This window comes from Cucumis melo, chromosome 1, assembly GCF_025177605.1.
Source record: "Cucumis melo cultivar AY chromosome 1, USDA_Cmelo_AY_1.0, whole genome shotgun sequence".
NCBI classification, from domain to species: domain Eukaryota; kingdom Viridiplantae; phylum Streptophyta; class Magnoliopsida; order Cucurbitales; family Cucurbitaceae; genus Cucumis; species Cucumis melo.
The window spans coordinates 10945046-10967022 of record NC_066857.1 but is presented as its reverse complement, the minus strand read 5'-3'; the positions used below and the strand labels follow the sequence as shown (position 1 = coordinate 10967022).

Below are 21977 nucleotides of genomic sequence, written 5' to 3'. Positions count from 1 at the left end.
AAACTTTAAAGCAACAGTCATGAAAGGTGATCAACTACTTATCTCTTAAATTGAGACAATCTCAGCTAATTACTAATACCAAAATAACTCTTATTTCTATAGTTCTTAGCTACATTTGTTCAATCAAGGATTCATTAACTAACTTAATTTTTGTCGTAAGTGTGACCGTACCATTTTCAAATCCCAAAAGTATGCTTCAATAGACTACTATTAGGAAAGACAACTATTGAAGATTAACGTAAGAAACCCTATCCATTTCTGAAGTTTGTGTTGCTCCAACTTCTATAAACAGGCCCTCTAAAAAGACGGTTGCTCTAGGACGACACGCAGATGGATCATAGAAAATCTCATGGTACAACCTAATGAAGGAGACTGTAGGATAAGTTGACATGCATCCCTCATCCCTTTACTATGAACATTTTTCCTATTCACCTTTTTATTGGCCTATACAAACACTTTTAAAGGGAGGCCGCGTCCAGGACAACAAAAAGTCGAGTATGGATCTCACATGTGAACTCTTAGGGATGTGAGCTAAAATTTGATATATCATATATACCATTTTTCTCTCACTAAACTGTTATATTAATTTAGGGTTTGTTGTACTTACCTAAATTCCGGTTAAATGAATCTAACGAAGTCTACTATTATTATAACCTCTTTACTCTAAAGTTTCTAAGTGTCTCAAACCATTTAATTTATCTAGAAATAAGGTAAATTCAATGTCGGTTTAGTTTCTAGGTAGGAGATGTTTTGTAAACTGTCAACTTAAGTACCACAACCTTAGATAAAACTTTACAAGTGGAGTTCTCTTATAACCATAAATTTTATTTGTCCTACTTTGTTTCATTAAATTAAAATAAGACCAAATTTTATTCCTATTAGAATTAATGTGATTTTAAAATCAAATTTGTCGAAGATCCTATGTTTACATACAACTCTTTATTATAAGGGGCATTTTCAAATATAGTAAAATAAACTAAAATATTTACAAACTATAGCAAAATTTTGGATTCTATCAATGATGTAAACTAATAACCTTCTCTCACTATCTATCAATGTCACTGACAGAAGCATATCAGTGTCTATCGATGTCTATCATTGATAAAATATGAAATTTTGCTATATATTGTAAATATTTTGTCAAATTTGTTATTTTTGATAATTTCCCTTATTATAAATTGACAGTTTCTAATTATCAAATTTTATAACTATTTTAAAATTATTTTTATTGGACCTATAATCATGCATACTATAGTTTGATTAATTAAAGTCAAATTATAATTAAATAATAAACCATGTTACATGCAAAACATAACTTTAATATAACCATTATATTAGACTATGGATGTAATATGCTCACCATACTATAAAAACAACATTACTTTAATGCCTGCAATTTAGAAATACTTGACAATTCTTATAAAATTTGTCAAATAAAATGAAAAAACGTCGAGAATAATGAAAAAGTGGAAAGATGCATATTTTTCAATTTTTTTTCAATTTTTTTCAATACTTGATAGGTTAAAAACGTCAGGTCCAGTTTTATTTACTTGACACTTAAGAATTACCTATTTCTAAATAATTTTTCCCATTTTCTCTAAAACATTTGTCCCCAAACTTCCTTTCCTTTCTCTCTCCAAATTTTTATCGCCACGATTTTTCGTTTTCTTCTTCCCTTTACCACCAGACTCCAAATAGAATTTTAATTTCTTCTTCCCTTTCTCACACAATTTTTCCTCTCTTTTTTACTTCCCTCATGATCTGTCTCACTATCAATATGTGCCCTCACTACAAGAAATTATGGAGTTCTCGACATCACTTTAAACTGTAAGGAGAAAAGGCGTTGACAGATGTAGTATCTCCCGACGCCTGAAAACTTTGTGTGCAATTAGGTAGCATCTAAAGATAGGATAACCTCCCGTTGCATACCATGAGGTGTCGGACGAAAAGAAACCATTTGAAAATTGATTTTGTGTTTCCCGACACCAGACATGTAGGCATCAGGAGATAGATGCAAACTCTTGGTGACATTCATAAAGTGTCAAGAGGTGTTTGGTCGGGAACTGTCGACGCCTACAACAAAGCATCAACAGTTAAGAGAAACTCCTGACACGTATCGAGTTGCGTCGGGAGTGTGCCTTTAAAATGCCTTTCCAAATTCGTTTTTCACAAATCTACGAAGAAGGAAAATTAGCAACCGAGAACAAATCCAAGTAAACGACCACCGCTGCGAGTGTAATACTCGTATCTTCTATCCCATTTTATTGCTAGAAAGTTGAGACGTGACTAAGAGTTTTGCCCAAAGATCTCGAGACATAAATGTTCAAACTCGATTCTACTCGATCGAGAGATAAGGTAGAGAAAAGATGGAAATGAGAATCTTGGGCCAGCTTTGAGCATACTCGGGGGAGTTGAAAATAGAACAAATCTCGGTGCTAAGGCATGAGCATCTCGGTACTTGTTAACCAAGTCGAAAGACATAAAGGTTTCAGAGTTATGTCTCGAACCATATTGGACTGTGGTAAATAAGTGAGATGAAAAACATAAGGGGTCGTTTGGCCCAAGGGTTATCACTATGTGATTGGATTATAGTAACTCAACCCTTGTTTAGGTGAAGGGTTACCATCAACCCTTGTTTTAAGGTTATCACAACACCTCTTCTCTGTCTCTCCTTCTTCTTGATCTATCTTCAACTCCCCATAACCCTATCTCTTCAACTCCCCCATCATTTTATTATTTCATTCACTTTTTAAATTTTAGTTTTTTTTTATTTATCAAATGTCATTTGTTTTTACTTAGTTTAATGATCTTAAAAAGAATATTGTTTTTTAATTTATTTTATTTATGAAATTAATTTTAATTAAATATTAATTGTGACTAGTTTATGCATTTAGTTCTCATATTTAACCTTTTTATTTTTTTAATTTTATTATTTCATGGCTTTTATTTGTTTTTGTTCTTTCACTTTTGTTTTTCACCTTTTTAAATATTTTACTTTAAAACTAATCTATCTATATCTAAACTATTTCTGATATATTTAAGTTAAATAGATTTCTAAAGGGGGTCTTTTCAAAAATATAACAAAACGGCAAAATATTTACACTGTATAGAATAATTTCAAAAACGAAGAAAGCCCACAGGAAAACAATGGAAAATACCAAAAATGTCCTCTCAACCACGCCGTCAACAACGCACGTAATATATTTGGTATACAATCGTTTAGATTTTGCTATTGTTTGGTACACGATCGTTTACATTTGGATAGCCAAATATAAACGATTCATTTTTTCAATTCTATCGTTTAATTTGGTTGCACGATCGTTTAGATTTGGTTACAAGATCATTTAGATTTGACAACATGATTGTTTTTTCAAAATTTGGTACACGATCATTTAGATTTGGCTAAACGAAAATTTTCAATATTCTTTTAGTACACGATCGTTTAGATTGTTTACATAATCGTTTATTTTTTCAAGATTCTTTGGTACACGATCATTTAGATTTAGCTAAATGATTTTTTTTAATTCTTTTGGTGCATTATCGTTTATTTTTTTTTTATACGATCGCTTAGATTTAGCTACTTCAATCCAAATGATTTTTTCAAGATTCTTTAACACAATCTATAAAATTTGGTTACTTAATCTAAACAACGTAAGAAAAGAGGAAGAAAAAAAGAAAGATCATGGAAAGAAATCATAGCGAAAAAAAAAAAAGAGAAAGAAGACAGACGACAGAAAGAAATCAGATATAGTTACCCAAATCTAAACGATGTTAAAAAAAAAGAGAAAAAGAACAAGGACGATGGAAAGAAATCTCAGCGAAAGAAATAAAAAAGAGGAAAGGAAGAAAGATGATAGAAAAAAATCGCAGCGGGGGGAGAAGAAAGACAGAAGGGCAAACCTGAAATATTTAAAAAATGGCTAACTTTATGGGCTTTGTTACACGTGTTGGAAATTGTGTCCTAAAACTCGTACTTTGTTATTTGATTCAATAAAATTTATTATTGAATGCTATAATCTTAAAACCAATAAATTAAGGTTCCAAGGCTATTCTACTGAGTTTTTAAATACACTTGAACTTTATGTAGAGACATAAACATGGATTAAGTTCGAGTTAATAGCCCAAATAGTCTATAATGTATGAATAAGGTTGGGCGCCTTATTCTGGAAAAACACTATGGATGCGGCCCGCTCTGTAGTTAGTACAAACGATGTAATCCTGAATCGTTCGTGTAGAGACATGGGAGTGGGGGCGTCCTATGTAAATGGTTTGCATAAGACTGGAACAACGAAATAGTCACTTTTAGTTGGAACACCGTAAACTATAAACTGATTATTTCAATTATGACGACCTAGGTAACCTGATCTTAATCCTGAGCTAACTATGAACTTCTGTTCATTCGGTAGTATCCTTAGATCAGCATAGGTGAGGGCAGCTCATCATCGTTGGCCCAATAAGCCTCCCATTTCAGGGATAAGACCGAGTAGATAACTAGGGACATAGGGTGCAAGACGAGATTCACTCTTACCCACTTCTGGGATAGTAGATAGGTTATTTCCTTAAGGACTGAATCCATGTCTTGAACAAAGGGTCACACCTTCTCATTGGTCTGATAAGGTTTCAGGTTTATATGTAGAACCTTAAACCAATTGTTCAATAGTGGATCAGTAGGTCTTAAGGAGCAAGATGTAATCTCGGGGGTAAAACGGTTTTCTGACCCAGCCAAGATTACGAACAGTCTGTGAAGGATCAACTTACTCATCATGGTTATATCAGGTGGACAGAAATATATCTATAGTGAGGGGAGTGCATTTGAAATTTCACTAGGCTTATTTAACATATCTATAAAGCAGCGCTGTCGACTTATTTAAAAGACATCAATGAGCATTTCCTGATTAGTTTAGAGATCAGGTATGTATGTGGAGTACATAAATCTATTTGGAATTTCACTAGGCTTATTTTACATATGTATATAGTTGTTAACAAAAGAATTTCAGGTCATCGAAATGCGTGAGAGGGACAACCTTTCACATGATTTATTCTCACTTGCGATGGGACCTTTACTTCACGTTTGATCCTACACTTGATGCATCATGGGTGGGGTATGATTTCACATGATAGAACGTGATTCTCGACTCACAACACAAAATAGTGGAGTCATGGTAGTTGGTGAAAGTAGTGCGAGTGGAAGCGACAACAATAATTTTTATGTTGTATTAGAAGAGCTTTTTTCTGTGGCATATCCGATGGGTGGTTGTGTTTGGCAATTGAAGTGTAGATGGTTTGACACGGAAAAGAAAAAAAATCATAGAACACACGTGGAATTGGAGCACAAATCTATCAACACATCCTATTTTTTGTTTTCTGAAGAACTAGTCATTCTTGTAATCCAGGCACATCAAATTTTTTACATCAACAATCCAAAAAATGGTGCCAATTGGAAGGTTGTTCAGTGATCCAAAGTAAACGTGTATGGGACGTACCCGAAGTGGATGATGCTGAGGATCAACAACTAATCGTAGCCAAAATTATTGTCTGACATCGTGTTGCTGATCACGTTGAGGATGGCACCCTATGCAGAGTCGATGTCAATCCTACAGTGGTGAAAAGACCGATTGTGCGTGATGTCGATGACGACTTTATAAACGATGAAGATGAACAATTATCTGTTCAAAGTGGATCAAGCAATGGCAAAGAACAATAACTGACGAATCACATATTCATAGTTTTTTCATTTTTTTTACATATTCAGTTTCACGTACTCTCATATGTTTAATTTATTTTTGTTTATATGTTCACGGTACTATGTCTCAATTCCCTGTCGATTTCGATGAGAGCGATGTCCTATTTGATTTTAATGTCGAGAAGTTAATGCCATTCCAGGCACATCATCGATCGGCGACACATCTGGTTAGTTATCATTACATAAACAATTATTTATGCATAAGTATTTTTATGTTTATGAAATTATTCTGTTTTCCTAGATGTCTCCCAACCTACTGCTCCTACTCCCAAGAGACGATAGCACTTTAGGAACCTAGAGTTGGAGAGATATGTTACACAGAATGGGAAGATCCTCATATCTATCGCTCCAGCCTAGGACAAGCCTATCTCGCCACACGCTGCTTGCTTTAGCAATACCATCGGTGTGTTAATGTAAGATACTTTTCCAGTCTGCTTTCTTAAGTGAGTTAATGTGACACCACAGTACATCGAGGTTGTTAATGGCGGTTTACAGGTAAGTTTTTAAATCACCCATACATATATGTTACCTATATGTATATGCATATACCAATCCTAATATGTATGTACTTTTCTTTTACAACAATGGTTCATGCTGGATTTCACTGATCCAGCACTTACTCAGTTTGTTAGGCATCAGATGTTCAACGTGTGAAAGGAGTTTAGGGGACTAAACCTGGGCAATTTCAAGAAGTTCGATAATCCTGAACAAGCTCGTGCCAACCCACCCCCAGATTGAGCAATCGAGTGCAAGATTGGCACTTCCTCTGCGACCACTACCTTACTCAACAATTCCAGGTGATTTAGTACTTATAATGTTCTCAAATGGTACTTCATTTATTTTTTTATATAACATTTTGATTGTTTGCATCTAGAAGCAATCATCGATGAACAGGGCTACTAGATCGAGGCAGCCCTACAACCACAGCAATGGCGCCAAGTCGTTTCTACAATGACAACACGAGCTTGTTGAACAGCGAGATCATCCAATCAATCATATAGAGTTATTTAGGGAAACACACACTCGGGTGGTCAATTTGTTTAGCAGGCGATTGCAGATGCGTATGTAAGTTTATAAGTTGTCATTTGTCTTGTTTCACACAACAGTTGATTTACACATTTTACTTAATTAACAAAACATTTGTTTGCAAAATCAAATGGTGGAACTCTAATCCCAGCCTACCCTAGAAGGTTCTCAACCACTCACTAGGGACGAGATCTGCGAGACCGTTTTGGATAGACGATCGGGCTACTTAAAAGGCTTGGGTATGGTCCCAAGCCAAAGTCTCGACACGTTGTAGATAGTTCTTCATTTCTATTTGTCGAGCGAGAGCTGGCCCACGTCAGGGAGGTTAACGGACGATCTAAAAACTCATCTTAGGGTAGTAGAAGAAGAAAGTCATAGAAAGCATGAAGAAAGTACTCGTCTAATAGTAGCACAGGCTCAACATATGTTAAAACAAGCATGCTATATTGCCAAAACAGGCTCGATAGATGGAAAAAATGAGGAAGATGATTGAAGACCTCCCTCAGGTTTCAAGAGGACCTTGATCTCATTGAGGTACGTAATTTTCAACTTTTACGTTCTTTAATTTCATATTACCAGTGATGTATATTTAAATTTAATTTCGAGTCAATGTATGTTCGAAGGCATGGGAAAATTCCATTTCATGGTACACCAACGTAGATTATATGCTTAGTTTTATGTTTTTAGGATTTAGGTTTTTCATTTTCATTATGTATGTAATTTCTGTATTGAAACGTGTACTTTTTAATTATTTTTAATATAAATTTCATTTGGTATTTCATTATATTTACATTTATTTGTTTTTAGTATTTGAATGAATTTAAATCAAATTCGATTTCAATTTGCAAAGAGAAATAATAAAATTAAATTAAAAAATAAAAAATATTATAAAAAGGATTTCGCGATGCACATTATGTCATCGCAAATGGTTGTTCTGACGACGCAGCATCGGCAGACGGTCTGTCGATGCAATGTCAGTGGTTCATGTACATCGATGTACTTGACGATGTCGACAGTAATGTGTTTGCAACGTCGCCACCAGATGTCGGCAGTTCCTCAATGTTGACGTGTTGACAATGTCGACGAACACTACAGCAGTAGTAAACCTTCGTCAATGTTGGCCTGTTAGCGCGTCGAAATAGCCTCTCACGACGTTGTTCTCACTACGTTGTTGTCGACATACATTTCTGCATCAGTGTCACCTTTCCCGATGCATTACTTACTTCAGCCGACGTCAGCCCGTTAGCATGTCGAAAGAGCCTCTCACGACGTTTTTGCCAACGTATGTTTCTGCGTTGATGTCGCCTCTCCCAACGCATTGCTGGCTTCGGCCGACGCATCTTTGCGTCGACAAACCCCTTTCTTCTTGTAGTGGATCATTTTTAGGTAGCCAAATCTAAAGGACCAAATTCAAACGATCGTTGTCAAATCTAAACGATTTTTGTACAAGATTGTCTACCAAATATATTATGCACACCAGTGGCCAATTAATATCGTGTTGATTGAGGCATTTTTTGTATTTTCCATTGTAAACCTATGAGTTTTTCCATTTTCAAAATTGTTTTATACAGTGTAAATATTTTACCACTTTGTTATATTTTTTAAAAGAACCCATTGGCTTTATGTATTATTTGATATTCAAATTTCATATATATTTTAAATGTTTTTAATATTTAGATTGATGTATTATCTGACTTTTAAATTTCATATTTAATTTTATATTTTCTTTTCTATTTTAGCTACATTTCTTTTTTGTTTATTTTTTTTTCGTATATACTACTTTAACTTAATTTTAAATTTTAAACTTGTGAATATTTAAATTTATATTTTAGTTTGGTCATCCAAATTTAAATATTTAATATGTTTATTTAAATATTTTCTAAATCTTAAATTTTAAATTTTGTAATAGACATGTTTATATGTTATTTTAAATTTAAATTTATTATTTTTAGTTTTTATCTAAATTAGTTAGAATTTTACCTTATATAAATTGGTTTATTAAAATATTCATTTTGGTTATCTCTAAATATTGGTAAATTTTCTTAAATATAACAAACTACTAAAATATTTACCGCCCGTGTAACAAAGCCCACCACCAAATCTGATTTCTTTCAATCGTGTTTCTTCTTTTTCTCTTTTTTTTTTCATTGTGATTTCTTTCCATCGTCTTTTCCTCCTCTTTTATTATGTCGTTTCGATTAGGGTAACCAAATCTAAAAGATCGTGTATAAAGAATCTTGAAAAAAATAATTTAGATTGAAGTAGCCAAATCTAAACGATCGTGTACCAAAAGAATTAAAAAAATCGTTTAGTCAAATCTAAACAATTGTGTACCAAAGAATCTTAAAAATTAAACGATCATTTAAACAAATCTAAACAATCATGTACCAAAAGAATCTCAAAATATTTCATTCAGCTAAATCTAAACGATTGTGTACCAAATTTTGAAAAAAAAAATCGTTTAGATTTGGGGTAGCTAAATCTAAATTATCTTATAACCAAATATAATTAAACTATATAATTGAAAAAATAAATCATTTAGATTTGGCTATCAAAATCTAAACAACCAAATCTAAACGATCGTGCACCAAATAATAGTCATATCTATACGATCGTGTACCAAATATATTATGCACGTTGTTGACAGCGTGGTTGACATGACATTTTTGGTATTTTACATTATGGACCTGTGAACCTTTTCCATTTTTGAAATAGTTCTATACATTTAAGACAAATGAATTGAATAAAAAATAATATTCCAAATCAAAATTTAACAACATATGATTAATAAAAGGAAAATTTCATAAATATAACAAAGCAACAAATTATTTACAGCCTGTCTAACAAAATCAAAAAGCCCATGAAGTCAGCCATTTTTTTAGGGGTTTTAACCTATGGTCTAAATAGGGTGCCTTATTACGAGTTTGATCTCATATCGCCGAATTTTTCAAAAATGTCCTAATGAGCTTCAATATTACACAAATGTAGAACCTAAAAGACCAAACTACTCATATTTATTATTAATAATATATCAAAAAACAGAAAAATGAAATAAGGAAAGTTGACCAATATTTACATTTATTAGATATTCTATATAAATATGATATGTGATTAATTCTATTATGGTAATATTATAATAAAAATTAGCCCATAATTATTTTTCGTTTGGTGATTTTGTTCAAAGATTCTTCACTCCTTCCAATCTCTCTCACTTTCTAATATCTCTCTTGGTTCATTATTTCTTATTTCATTCATCTCCTTCAAAATTTTCTAGTGAGCAAGAGTTTATGGTTACATACAAAATTTGTTGGAGCATATGAAAAATATATAGCATATTACGTAATTCATGTTTCAAAAAAGTTTTAGGGTATATGAAAAATATATAGTATATTATGTAGTTCATACTTTGAAAAATTTGTAGGGTATATGAAAAATATATAATATATTACGTAGTTTCCGGCCAACAAATTAGAGTATATGAAAAAATATGTAGTATATTATGAAAAATATATAGTATATCATGTAGATATATGGAAAATATAAAATGTGGGAAGAAAATGCGAAAAAAAATTAGTTGAAGAAGATCTCTATTTGTGTTGTAAATGAAATTGAATAACGTCAATTTATAGAAATGATTTAATATAATATTACTATATTAGATTCAAACTTTATATCATATTGAAATTATTTCTCTAATAAATGATATCTTAATATTAAATGCGAATATAAATCTAGATTGTTTATTACATTAATTATGAAAGTTATAAAATAGATAATAAATGTGGTATAATATAATTATGCTATTATATTATATTTTTTTTTCAAAAATCAATTTTGTCTATAATTGATGTGAAAATCTAAATTAAGAAAATAATTGAAATTTTGAGGTAAAATCATCTCTAAAGTAAGTGATTTTGTGTACCAAATATAAAAAATCTTGGTACACTATCTTAAACAAAAATTGTTGGGATATTGGTACACATTTAGATTTGATTACAATCTAATCAAATCTAACAAATATAAAAGATCTTGAAAAAAGAATTGTTGAATCTTAAAAAAAATCGTTTAGTCAAATCTAAACGATCGTGTTCCAAAGTCTATTGTAATTTGTTGATGATTTTGCAATAGGATTTACGTATATTTGATAATGTTAACGGTGACAAAACACAAAAATATTTACAAAAGCCCAAGAAGTCGATAAACTACTTTCATAAATTCTAAATTTGGCCTTGATATTGCCGACGATTCATCACTTCTCTTTCTTTTTATTCTTTGCGACTTATTCATCTCCTCTTCCAGACTTCTTCAACTCCTCTTCCAGATTTTCTTTCTTTATTTTTAAATGATTTAATTTTCTGTTTAAATCTAAAGAATATTCAAAATCGTTTAAAAAGAATATTGAACTTCGTCTAAATATTTAACTTCATCTTCTAAGAATACCAAGATCGTTTTAAATATCACTTTAACATGATTTAAACCATTGCTTACTTAGTCAACACACTTGCTTAGCATGTTCAACACAATTTTTTACATTTGAATCCTTTTTCTCATCGTTTAAAAAGTACATGATCGTGTAGATAAGATATAAGCAATCGCTTACCTAGTCAATATGATTGTTTAGCAGTCAACACAATGATTTAGATTTGTAGCCTTTTTTCCATCATTTATAAAGAATTACGTGATCGTGTGAATATGATTTAAACGATCGCTTAATTAGTCAACACGATCGTTTAACATGGTCAATACGATCGTTTAGATTTGAAACTATTTTTCAATCATTTAAAAAAGAACTACACGATTATGTGGATACGATGTAAAGGATGTGGTCAACACGATCATTTAGATTTGAAGTATTCTTTCAATCGTTAAAAAAAATTACACGATCATGTTAATACTATCTACACGATTGTATCATAATAATTTAAAAGAAAAATTACACACATGCGTGTCGCCGATTATGGGCTTATGGACTTTTTTCGTTTTCAAAATTGATCTATACAATGTAAATATTTTGTCAATTTTTTATATTTTTTAAAAAACACCTTATTTTAACTAAAAAATGAACAAATGTGCTATGAAAAATAACACAAGAAATGATTATAAAAAGATTTCTATTTCTATTTTAATTTTTCAAGAAACAAGAAATGGAAATAATTATCAAATATAATCACATTTCATGTTCTCAAAAAAGAAGAAACAAAGAAAAAAAAATCAAGAACAGAAAACGAGAACATTATCAAACGAACAGTAGAGTTTTCAAAAATATACTTTTAGTTCTTGAGTTTCGAATAATGAATTTTTTTATTGTTCTTTTAATTTGTTTGACCTCTAATTACCTTACAAAATTGACTTACAAAAAGATACGACACTTTGACCCTCAAGTTGAGTTGACGTGGGTGAGTTACACCCACCCAACCATTTTAGTTCACCAATAATGAAAAAGGTTTATTGCTTTGCCATTTCATTATCTCACCTCATATTAGCCTGAACTCCAATACTCTCTCTTATACTAATTACTAACTCGATTCCATTATTTTATTGTGCTCTAAACACCCCTAAATCTAATATTTAAGAGCAGCAGTTGATAAATAAGTTTGGTTCTGTTTCAAAACAGACTACACAAAAACCCAAGTAGAAAACATAAACAAATTTTGTTTTCAAAAAATAGAAAACCAACAGAAAAAAGAAACTTAAAACAAAAACTAGAAACTGAAATACTTACCTAACGACGACCTTGGTTTTTTAGTAGACACTGGTAAGTTCAACTTCATACTAAAGTTCAATGGTTAAGCAAGCTCAACCTTTTTCAATAGATACTTGGTAAATCAATTAACTCGAGAAAGTAATAAGAAAATAAAAGTAAATGCATTGAAAATTCAAATAATTAGATAATGGTAATCTGCATCTTTTGTTATAAATTTATATTCATAAATGATAAAAATGTACCTTGACATTTCAGAAAACTACTTAAACCAGAGTAAGCTTACTGGGTTTTAGATTAGAAGAAGAGAACTATAAAGGAAGCCAAGCCCTAGGCACAAAATCCATACAACAAAGCTACAGAAACCATTTCAAATGAAACTAAACACGAACAATATCGTCTGAGAGCCTACCTATGTTTCTAGGATTCATATCAAGTTCCTCTTATCACAAAATGATAAAGCATATGACAATAACTGCACCAATTAGTAACTGAAAACTGAATATCCAATGGAGAGCCCCCAGATGTACTAGCTCAGGGTACCAATAATTCCAAAAGCTATGAACATAATTTACCAGCAGTCACCAATACACTTCATACTTAACCTATATACCAGATATAGATGGATTCCAAAGTAAGTTTAACTTAGAATGGTTAGTTGATACGTTCCATTAACTGTTCTAACTATGTCACTTCCTGGGACCTGAGTGTCATATCTAACAAAATCCACCCAGTCCTCGTGTGTTAATTTTTTCAGTGATTTGAAAAATGACAAGATATATACAGTTTGCAGACTAATGTCTATATTTTCGCTTCTTTCGTTTTGAACGCTTCCTAGATGTGGCAGAACCATTTATGCTTTCTCGTTGTCGTTTGACATCCCCGTTACTAAGTGAATCTATTGCTAATGATTTCAAGCTTTTGGCGTATCTAATAATGTTAGTTACGATGGCATATACAGTGACCTCACTTTTTGGGATTGAGATGGCTTTTCGCTCAATAACTGCGCTTTTTCCACAAAAGGAATTTTGAACTGTCTCCTCTATTAGTCTCTGAAATACAACTTCCTTATCGAGATTCATACAGTCTGCAGAGACCTGCACAGCAATAAGAGTGAAAGTGATTAATTCTTATACAAATACTCAGCACGTGATACAGCATAGCTTTTATCAAAATCTAATCAAATTTCTACTTGTGTAAGTGACACATGCAATGAAAAAGATCTTTATTTTGCACAAAATGGTGCAAAAGAAACACTTGTTGAAGAGAAAAAAGGAACTGACTGATATGAAAGCAAAAACTGGGGCGGTGGTGAATGAGAGAAAAGATCGCAAACGTATTTGTTCAGAGCAATTAGAGGAATACTAAAGAATGTTGCATCGTGGGTTTTCTATCCTAGTTAATGCCACAAATCAATGATACAGTCTAAAACTTCTATTCTAACAAAGCCATTCCAGAAACTTTGTTGAATTTCAAGAGTTAACAAGTGGATGGTCAATTCCCTTTGAAAGCTATTTTGGAATTTTAGACTTGAGCAGTTTATGCACAAGCTTCGGTGTGAAACAAAGCATTTCAATCATACAAGCATGAAAGAGAAATCTTGACAAAGAAGAAACGGTATAAGAGTATAACAAGACTCACTAGCATCACAGGGGAATTCATCATGCTACGCCGAGTGGAGGTGGAATTGCAAGAAAATATACTCAATAGAATCACAAAGGTTAAAAAAACAAAACAAAAAAAGATTTAGATATCTGGCAATTGGCCTTGGTGGTAAATTTCACAGCCTATTCGGTTACTGGAAACAAGCTGCCTCAGAAGTTAACCTTTTGTATCAGAGTTGACGATTGAAAGGATAAACAAATTCCATATCTTCCAATGTTTTCTTCCTAGTAACCAAAAGTAGTAGAATCGGAAGTAAGAATATTTTTAGGACATTTTTCCATGTAAAAGTACCTGTAGTGACGGCTAAAACTTCAGAGGCTAAAAAATGGTTTGAGCGGTCATTCAGTCCAGTAAAGAAGCTAGAGAGGATGAGTCCAGACCGCAAAAATTACCTACTTAATATTGAAGTTCTTAAGTGTTTTCTTGATAAGTAAATGTCGTAAGGTTAGATGGTTGTTCTGTGAGATTCGTCAGTGTTCAAACACTAACAGATATATATCTGTACATAGATGCATTTGCATAAAATATGACAGCTTAGAGGCTTTGAAAATATGTCTTAAGATTCTCCAAGTCCAATTGGACAACATTGAACGGCAAAGCTGCTACTTGTCTATCCCAACCATTGTGTAGTGCAAAAACAGCGTAATAAAAGCCAAGGTAACTCATCCATCTAGACAAAGTGTTATGGGCACGTGATAACTCATCCATCTAGACAAGCATTAGGGGCACGAGAGTAAAATATTTGGATGAATCCCTCCAAAGACTGCAAGATCATATGCCTCCTACGAATCTCTCCCCTTATTTGGCCGTTAGTAATTTCCTCCAAAAGAAAAAAAAAACTAAACTATCTCAATTAATGACTCATATACCAACTAAATAGCCATATAGTGATTGAACTCCAATGTTAGCCAGAAAATTATGAAGCCTTTTAGTTCAACATTTTAGGCCTCCAGAATCATATATCATATTACTTGATGTAGTGTGTGATGAAAGTTGGGGTCGATATTGAATTAAAGTTGAAGGAACTTGCACCAGGATAATAAAATCCTTCTTAATCAGTAAAGCATGCAAGTCTACATATGTAGATGTAAGCATTTCAATTTCTCACCTTAAAATCAACGGGGACATTAATTTCAGCATGAGAGCTACCACAACCTTCGCTGAAATTGAGCCTCAAAACCATTTCAAATGACTTTTCCTTTACCGTTCTTCTGATAAATGTCAAGATGTTAAATGAACTAGTTAAGCATTGGCATGGCAGAGTATTTGATAGTTAACATAATCGAAAACTGAGTTTAAAATTCAACCAAAAAACAAATGTTATATAGAAAAGAATGAAGGTAGCCAAATTTATTAGGACGGAAAGTGCAAATAATCTGTCCAGTTGCAAAGCTGCAAGAGATGATCTTTCAGAGAGGTAATCATAAAACCAACTTTCTCATTTTGCAATCAAACTACCTTGCGAAGATTGATTACGAACATAAGCATATCTCGTTAAACAAAATGGAACTCATTGATGAACCATTTAACATGCCAAATGCATCATGCCCTTGTCCATGAGATTGCAAAAGCATTTATGATTTAACATACCCAGAACGAATAATGTTCAAAATAATTTCACAAGACAAAAATGAGATGCCTTCAAAAGAAACAAGGAAGAATATAAACATACCTTTTAAGGAGAAACGGTTGGCTCTGCAAAGTAGTTGATTTGTAATCTTGATTATCCAAGAACGAAATCTGGTAGATCAAGGACAAGTGCTGTTAAGTGGGTTACCATTATCCCAAAATGATCAATAAAGAGATGAGTGCATAGGAAAGTTTATAGGGGTTGTTTAGGTGTATTTTCTAAAAACTATATAACAAACGAAAAATCAACCACCTAGTTAGGATACTAAGATCCTACAGTCTGAACAATAGGATCAGGTGGTTGTTTTGTGAGATTCATTTATGTAAATTGTAAGCTAACCAAATACTCACGATATTAAAATATTTTATAGTATAAACTAACCTGGTTTAATGTATAATTAGAAGGACAAGTATGCTCATGATTCATCCCACCAAGTCATTTAGTTTTCAACCTTAGTGCTTGAACCCAAGACCTTGGAGATCTTGTTTGTATTTCCAAACATCTAAGCCCTTGCCACGCAGCATCACATAAGATTTTTATAATTAACCTTTCATTTCTTTTTTGTTTTTTTTTTTTTTTTTGTTTGGAATAAGAAACATGTCATTGATTAATAAAATAGGAGAAACCCCATAACCCATTAGGCAAGTGGAATAGATTAAACGCTTATCTTTGCACCAACATGAAGCGGTAGATGAAACCAAATCCATAAACCTATCAAAAGAGGAAAATGAATCCCCGAAAAGATGACCGTCGTGCTCGCACTAAAGTCCTAAAGAAGCAGTATACTTTTTTTCTTTGAAAGGAAACGGGTATCTTTAATTATAAATTGAGTGCTAAGAAGCATAGACACTTCATATTAGAGGTGGTATCGGTGTCGGACACTTGGGGGACACGGATTTGTTCGGACACACTGGGGACACGTGTTCGAGACACCAAACTCTGTGTCTTTCTTTTTTTTTTTCAATTTCCGGACACATCTATGGGTCCAAACTTTAGGTGAAGCCCAAGCCCACTTACTTTATCAAGAATAAAATATAAAAATATTATTGTATACACATTAAAAATCTAATATCCTTGTCGTGCACTCCACGCCTCCAGGACTTCATCTCCCACTCACTTCTTTCATCTCCATTTTGTGTTCTGGACAACTCCAACGGCAAAGACCCACACCCAAGTCTCCTCGCCAGCCGATAGCATCACTCCCCGCTCACCGTCCACTGCCAAATATCGCCGCTCTTTGCTCACCGTCCACCACCAAAGTTTTGTTTCTATTCTCGCTCAAAGGTACTGCTTGCCAGCAAGGCTAATACACCAAATAAACACCATTCAAATGACTCAATGGTCGACATTGACACTACACAGCCAATTTGTCCCTATTTACTTTCTGTCTGAAACACCATTCAAATGACTCAATGGTCTGCTTTAATTTAAAGAGCATGTTGCTGTCGTACTTACAAAAAAAAAAAAAAGGTATCATCTGTGAAGTGGAGTATGGAAACATGGACATTTTCTTTTCCAACCACAAAACCTTCAAAAAAGACCAATCTGATGCAGCTTAACCACTAAAGCACTCAAGACTTCACTGACCAGGAGGAATAGGAATGGTGAGAGAGAGTCACCTTGCCTGATTCCTCTTTTTTTAAACAGAGACAAGATTCTTTACTAATAATAAATGATATTAATGCTCAGAGTACAAGAGTATTATATTAAGAAGAAAATTGTCCAAACAAACTAAACAAAGATGACCCCAGGGAATACAAAGGGGAAAAAGACCAACAAACAATCACAAAGAAGAAACAAATGAAAGAACCAAAGCAAACAAAGAGTTAAGACATTAGTATAGAGCTTAATACAAGAAAATATGAACACTTCGATGAAAGCGCCCACTTCAGACTGAAATTTTGAATTTCACATAGTTCAATTTGAAAAGAGAAGATAAAACCAAGAAGAGGCAATCTGTTGCTTCAAAACTATCCAACCCAAATAATTTTTTCATAGATCTTTGGCCTCCACTGATAATCATGATAACGAAGACAAAACATCCAAAAAAACTAAACCTTTAAGCTAATAGCAACAATCAAAAAATTTTGCTCTTTCTTGAATACGTCAAAACTAGTTCTGAATTAAGTATTCAAGAGACTTGATCCCAATCACTTTATCTGCAACCTTCAAACCTCTCAAAGTACCCGATTATTAGACCAAAAGGTGACTGAAATCAGATTTCAAACAAAAACTAACTTGCATTTTACTATAATGACTTTAAATGGACTGGAATTTCACAATGCTTAGGTTGAGAGGTTTTCAGAGGTCTGATTTCCATCATTCAAATCTTGTTCATTCTGAAACAAGTCGTTGAAATCAATTTCTAAGGAGTCCTTCAAAGAAAGGTCCTTTAACTCATTTAGTTTCCCCAAATGATCATCTTCGACACTGCTCACACCAAAAGAAAAGTCAAAATGTGAATCACATTTCCTTCAAGACGGAGGGCCCGGAGATTGGCAAGAGGGGCCTCTAAAAAATTATACTTTTGAGGAAGGTAGGGAAAAAATAGAATATTTAAAATGTGGAAAGTTGTATCTCTGAGAGGCTGATCCGATTGAAAGAGAAGGAGCTTCCATTCGTGTACAATTAACCACCAAGGAATCAGGGTTTTGATCTAAAATCAAACCAATCCTTAAGGAACTCTTTTTTGAATCCAAGATATCTGCCCTAACCGAAGATGAAGAAGCTTGGCCTCGAGTGTCTTTTACCTTTAAAAAATCAAAATTTTGAGGAATTTGGGATGACAAAATCTGTCTTCACAAGAGTCTTTTTTAAGAGATCCTTTGGCATCCTTCTAACAAAATGCTTGGGAAATTTCTTAAAAGGAAGCGAGGGTTTCTTTGATCTTATATGGTTTTTGGAAGTACCTCTTTGACCGGAACTAGCCGAAGACACTTGAGATGAAGAAGGTAAATACACAGAAGAAGAGGAGAGGCTTGAGGATTTTTTAGGAGTTGCAATGGGCACTAACTCAGCCTTTGCAGAAGGGGCAACCGATGCTGAAGAAACAGGAGAGAGGGAACTTCTAACGATAGAATTTGGAGAAATCAGAGGAGTTAGGCTGAAAGACTCTTGGGTTCTTAAAGGGCAATAAAGAGGGAGCAGCCAGAGAATTCTCTTTCCTCTTTAAATGCACCCCTTCATCTTTCCCTTTAGTGTTCCCTCCAAAAATGAAAGGGTTGTAGATTAAACTGTGTCTTAGTGGGCTTTACAACTGCATAAGCATTGATTATGCCTTTTGGAGGGGAGGAATTAATGCTTGACTTCCCCAATGGCTGATTGATTTCCTTAGTAGTGTCAGGCAGCTGCACCAAAGAATCCAACCCTTCTTTAGGATTGTAAGACATTGATTGGCTTTCCCCAATTAAGAAAACCAGAGTCCAAGATAGCTTTCTCTCTCTTCTTTAAGTGACCTTTCTGAATTCCAGCAGATAATTCACAGTAACCTTTGAGTTTACCTTCTTCGACTCCGGTTGAGCAAATTCAGGCTTGTGAAGTTTCAACTAGTTGAATATTTTTTACTGGATAAATGGATTTCTGGTGTACTGTGCACACATCCTCTCTGGTTGGAGAAACTCAAATTGATCATTTAGTGAAAACCACATCAACCCCTTCATCATTCAGAACTTGATTTAATTCAACAACATCCACCAGATTTGAAAAATCATAAGAAAATAAATCTCCTTTGACTTTACTGGGTGGATTGACTACAGAAATATCGCCAAAGTTCAAAAAAATATTTCCTCTTCTCTTTAACTTGAATTTTAGCTTTTGATACATTAACAAAATTCAAATTTCTAGGGATGTCTAATAAGCCTCAAAAGTAGACCCCAAAAGTTTCAAAAGTTGGAATATTCCAGTAGTCTTAATCAAGATCAATCCACCATATTCTCTTGCATACAAAGGTCTACTATGAATTAACTTGTCCCACTGTTCAAATTTTAAGTGGAAGGCACCAATATTCTGCCATTTCCTAGGTTGCTCTATCACTTCATTCAAAAATAGTTGATGAATATCAATTAGAACTTTCTCTGCAAACAACTTATTAATGGTGACGTCTGATTGGAAGGCAATTTATAGACTTTCTTGAATCTCGACCCAGCTATTGAACTCAAAAACACGTGTGACAACCCAAAGATTGCTGAAATATGTTTGGAAGACCTTTGGATTCTTGATAACCCGTTGGTGATTGCTCCGTTTTTCCATGTCCATAACAGGGAGACCTTATTCTACTTGAATCTGTCCGCATAACTAGTCTTCTTCTCATCTTATGGACGGCCAGAAACTTCAGAGTGACTGTTTTTCGGCTTGCTCTGTGCTGAAAACCATGTTGAATAATCATGCTTAGATTTGAAGCTTTCCAACATTTTCACAAACGTTCGCCATCCCTTTTTTTTCTTGCCCAATAGAATATGTAGGAATGATTTCCCTCCTATTCTAGGCCATAAGTTGTATCTTAAAACCCACCCTTTCTCCACTCTGAACTTTGAGGCTTCAGGTATGTCATTTTCGACTCTTTCTTTCTTATAAAAGTACTCCTTTTCTGATTGTTGACATAGATCTTCGGTAGCCTCTTGGAACCAGCGGAGTTGGGAGATAGATAAAGCTAGTGTTTTTTTTGCTTCCACTTCTTCAACTTGGAATAACTCACTCTCGAACCAAACACTGTAGGGAAAGTCTAGGATTCTGCATCTTTCCACCTCCGTTTCTAACTTACACGCTGGAAAACTGAAATCTAAGAGAGTCGGAAGGGAAAGAGGACGGGGGAGAGAGGAGAATGAACAGAGAACTTGACTAAATTACTCTAATACCATCTTAAAACACCGATTTACCCCCTTATTCTTGGTATTAGGTAATCCAATCTTTTCAAGGTCATAATTCCCACCCCTCTTACCTTGCCTAATTCCTCTTGATGCTAGAATTCTTCCCCAGTCTATCATTAATGGAGACGAAATATCTAGGGTTTTTAACACAGCCCATTATCCAATGAATCCATTTTTGCTCAAAATTTTTGTTCCGGAGAAATTTCTCGTGTTCTAACATGAGGATCCAATCTTTCTTCTTTTTGAACTCATATTTCTCTACCACTTCATTAGCAATTAAAATTGTATCCATTATTTGTCTTTCTTTAATAAATGACCTTGAATATTCTTGGCTAAGATTGTAATTGTTTAAGTCTCTATTATGTAATTCGTTAGTTTCTTTTTGGAGGTGATGATGGTGCTAAGGAGGTGTCAACCTAGTTGAGATGCTCTGGTGCATCCTCCTATTCCGTAGCTTTATGCTTGTCGTTTCCAATGTACTTTGAGCATTAGTCTCATCATATTATTATCTTAATGAAGAGCTTGTTTCTTGTTAATAAAAAGATGAGATTTGAATCAGAGCAATGATGGACGTTGGACGGCATGACTTTCTTTGGTCTCTCGGGCAGCACCTTTGCAATTACCTTGTAAGTCAAGGTGGTTTGGCTGATTGGTCTAAAATCTTTAATTAAGACAGCATTCTCCTTTCTCTGTATTAGACATAAGAAATTCTCCAGCACACAAGCGTTTAGCCTTCCATTTTTGTAAAACTCCTCAAATAAAGTAAGGAAGATTGACTTCAATAGAAATTCAGCTGCAAAGCCATCAGGGCCTGGAGCTTTATGCTTACCAAGGCGCTTGATGGCTCTGGTTGAGAAGTCTCTCAATATTTCAGAGAACGACAGTGAAAAAGATGTCTTTGGCCAAATATTTAGAGATTCAAGTGAAATAATTAATCTTTCTTTACTGTTTTTCATTATTTTTTAATTTTACAGTGTATAAAGATATCTTTTGCCAAATATTTTCACTTATTTCTTCATATTTTTTCTTAAAGAACTATCTTGCCTAACAAAATTTGTAAATTAAAATTTTGTTTTTACATTTCAAAATAGAAAAAGAAAATGGATGGGACTAGGCAAATAAACTTTCAGTCACACTCGAAAGTATCAAGAATATCTACTTTTTTTATATCTAATCAAGGCATTAGGTCACACTCCACTATTTTACAATCACATTTTGAGCACTTCGAACATTAGCTTCAGGACATGAAAGGATTGTCTCTTATTAAGCAGTAAGCACGCACCTAGAGGCTTGAACCCAAAACCTTGGCTAACCAAGGTTCCAAACCTTTAACATCATCACGAAGGT

At 33.5% G+C, this 21977-nt stretch overlaps 1 protein-coding gene across 2 annotated transcripts in view; it reads right to left on the bottom strand.

Moving 5' to 3' along the window:
* Window positions 1–12958: 12958 nt before the first annotated feature.
* LOC103501252 (NAD-dependent protein deacetylase SRT1) overlaps window positions 12959–21977 on the bottom strand; it is a 51553-nt gene continuing 42534 nt past the window's right edge. For both annotated transcript variants that reach the window (XM_008464781.3, XM_008464782.3), the window contains exons 12-14: window positions 15808–15875; window positions 15244–15346; window positions 12959–13567 (exon numbers count right to left, since the gene is read on the bottom strand). In XM_008464781.3, the coding sequence (XP_008463003.1) occupies window positions 13265–13567; window positions 15244–15346; window positions 15808–15875 (474 nt within the window). In that variant the 3' untranslated portion in view covers window positions 12959–13264. The remainder of the gene's footprint in view (window positions 13568–15243; window positions 15347–15807; window positions 15876–21977) is intronic.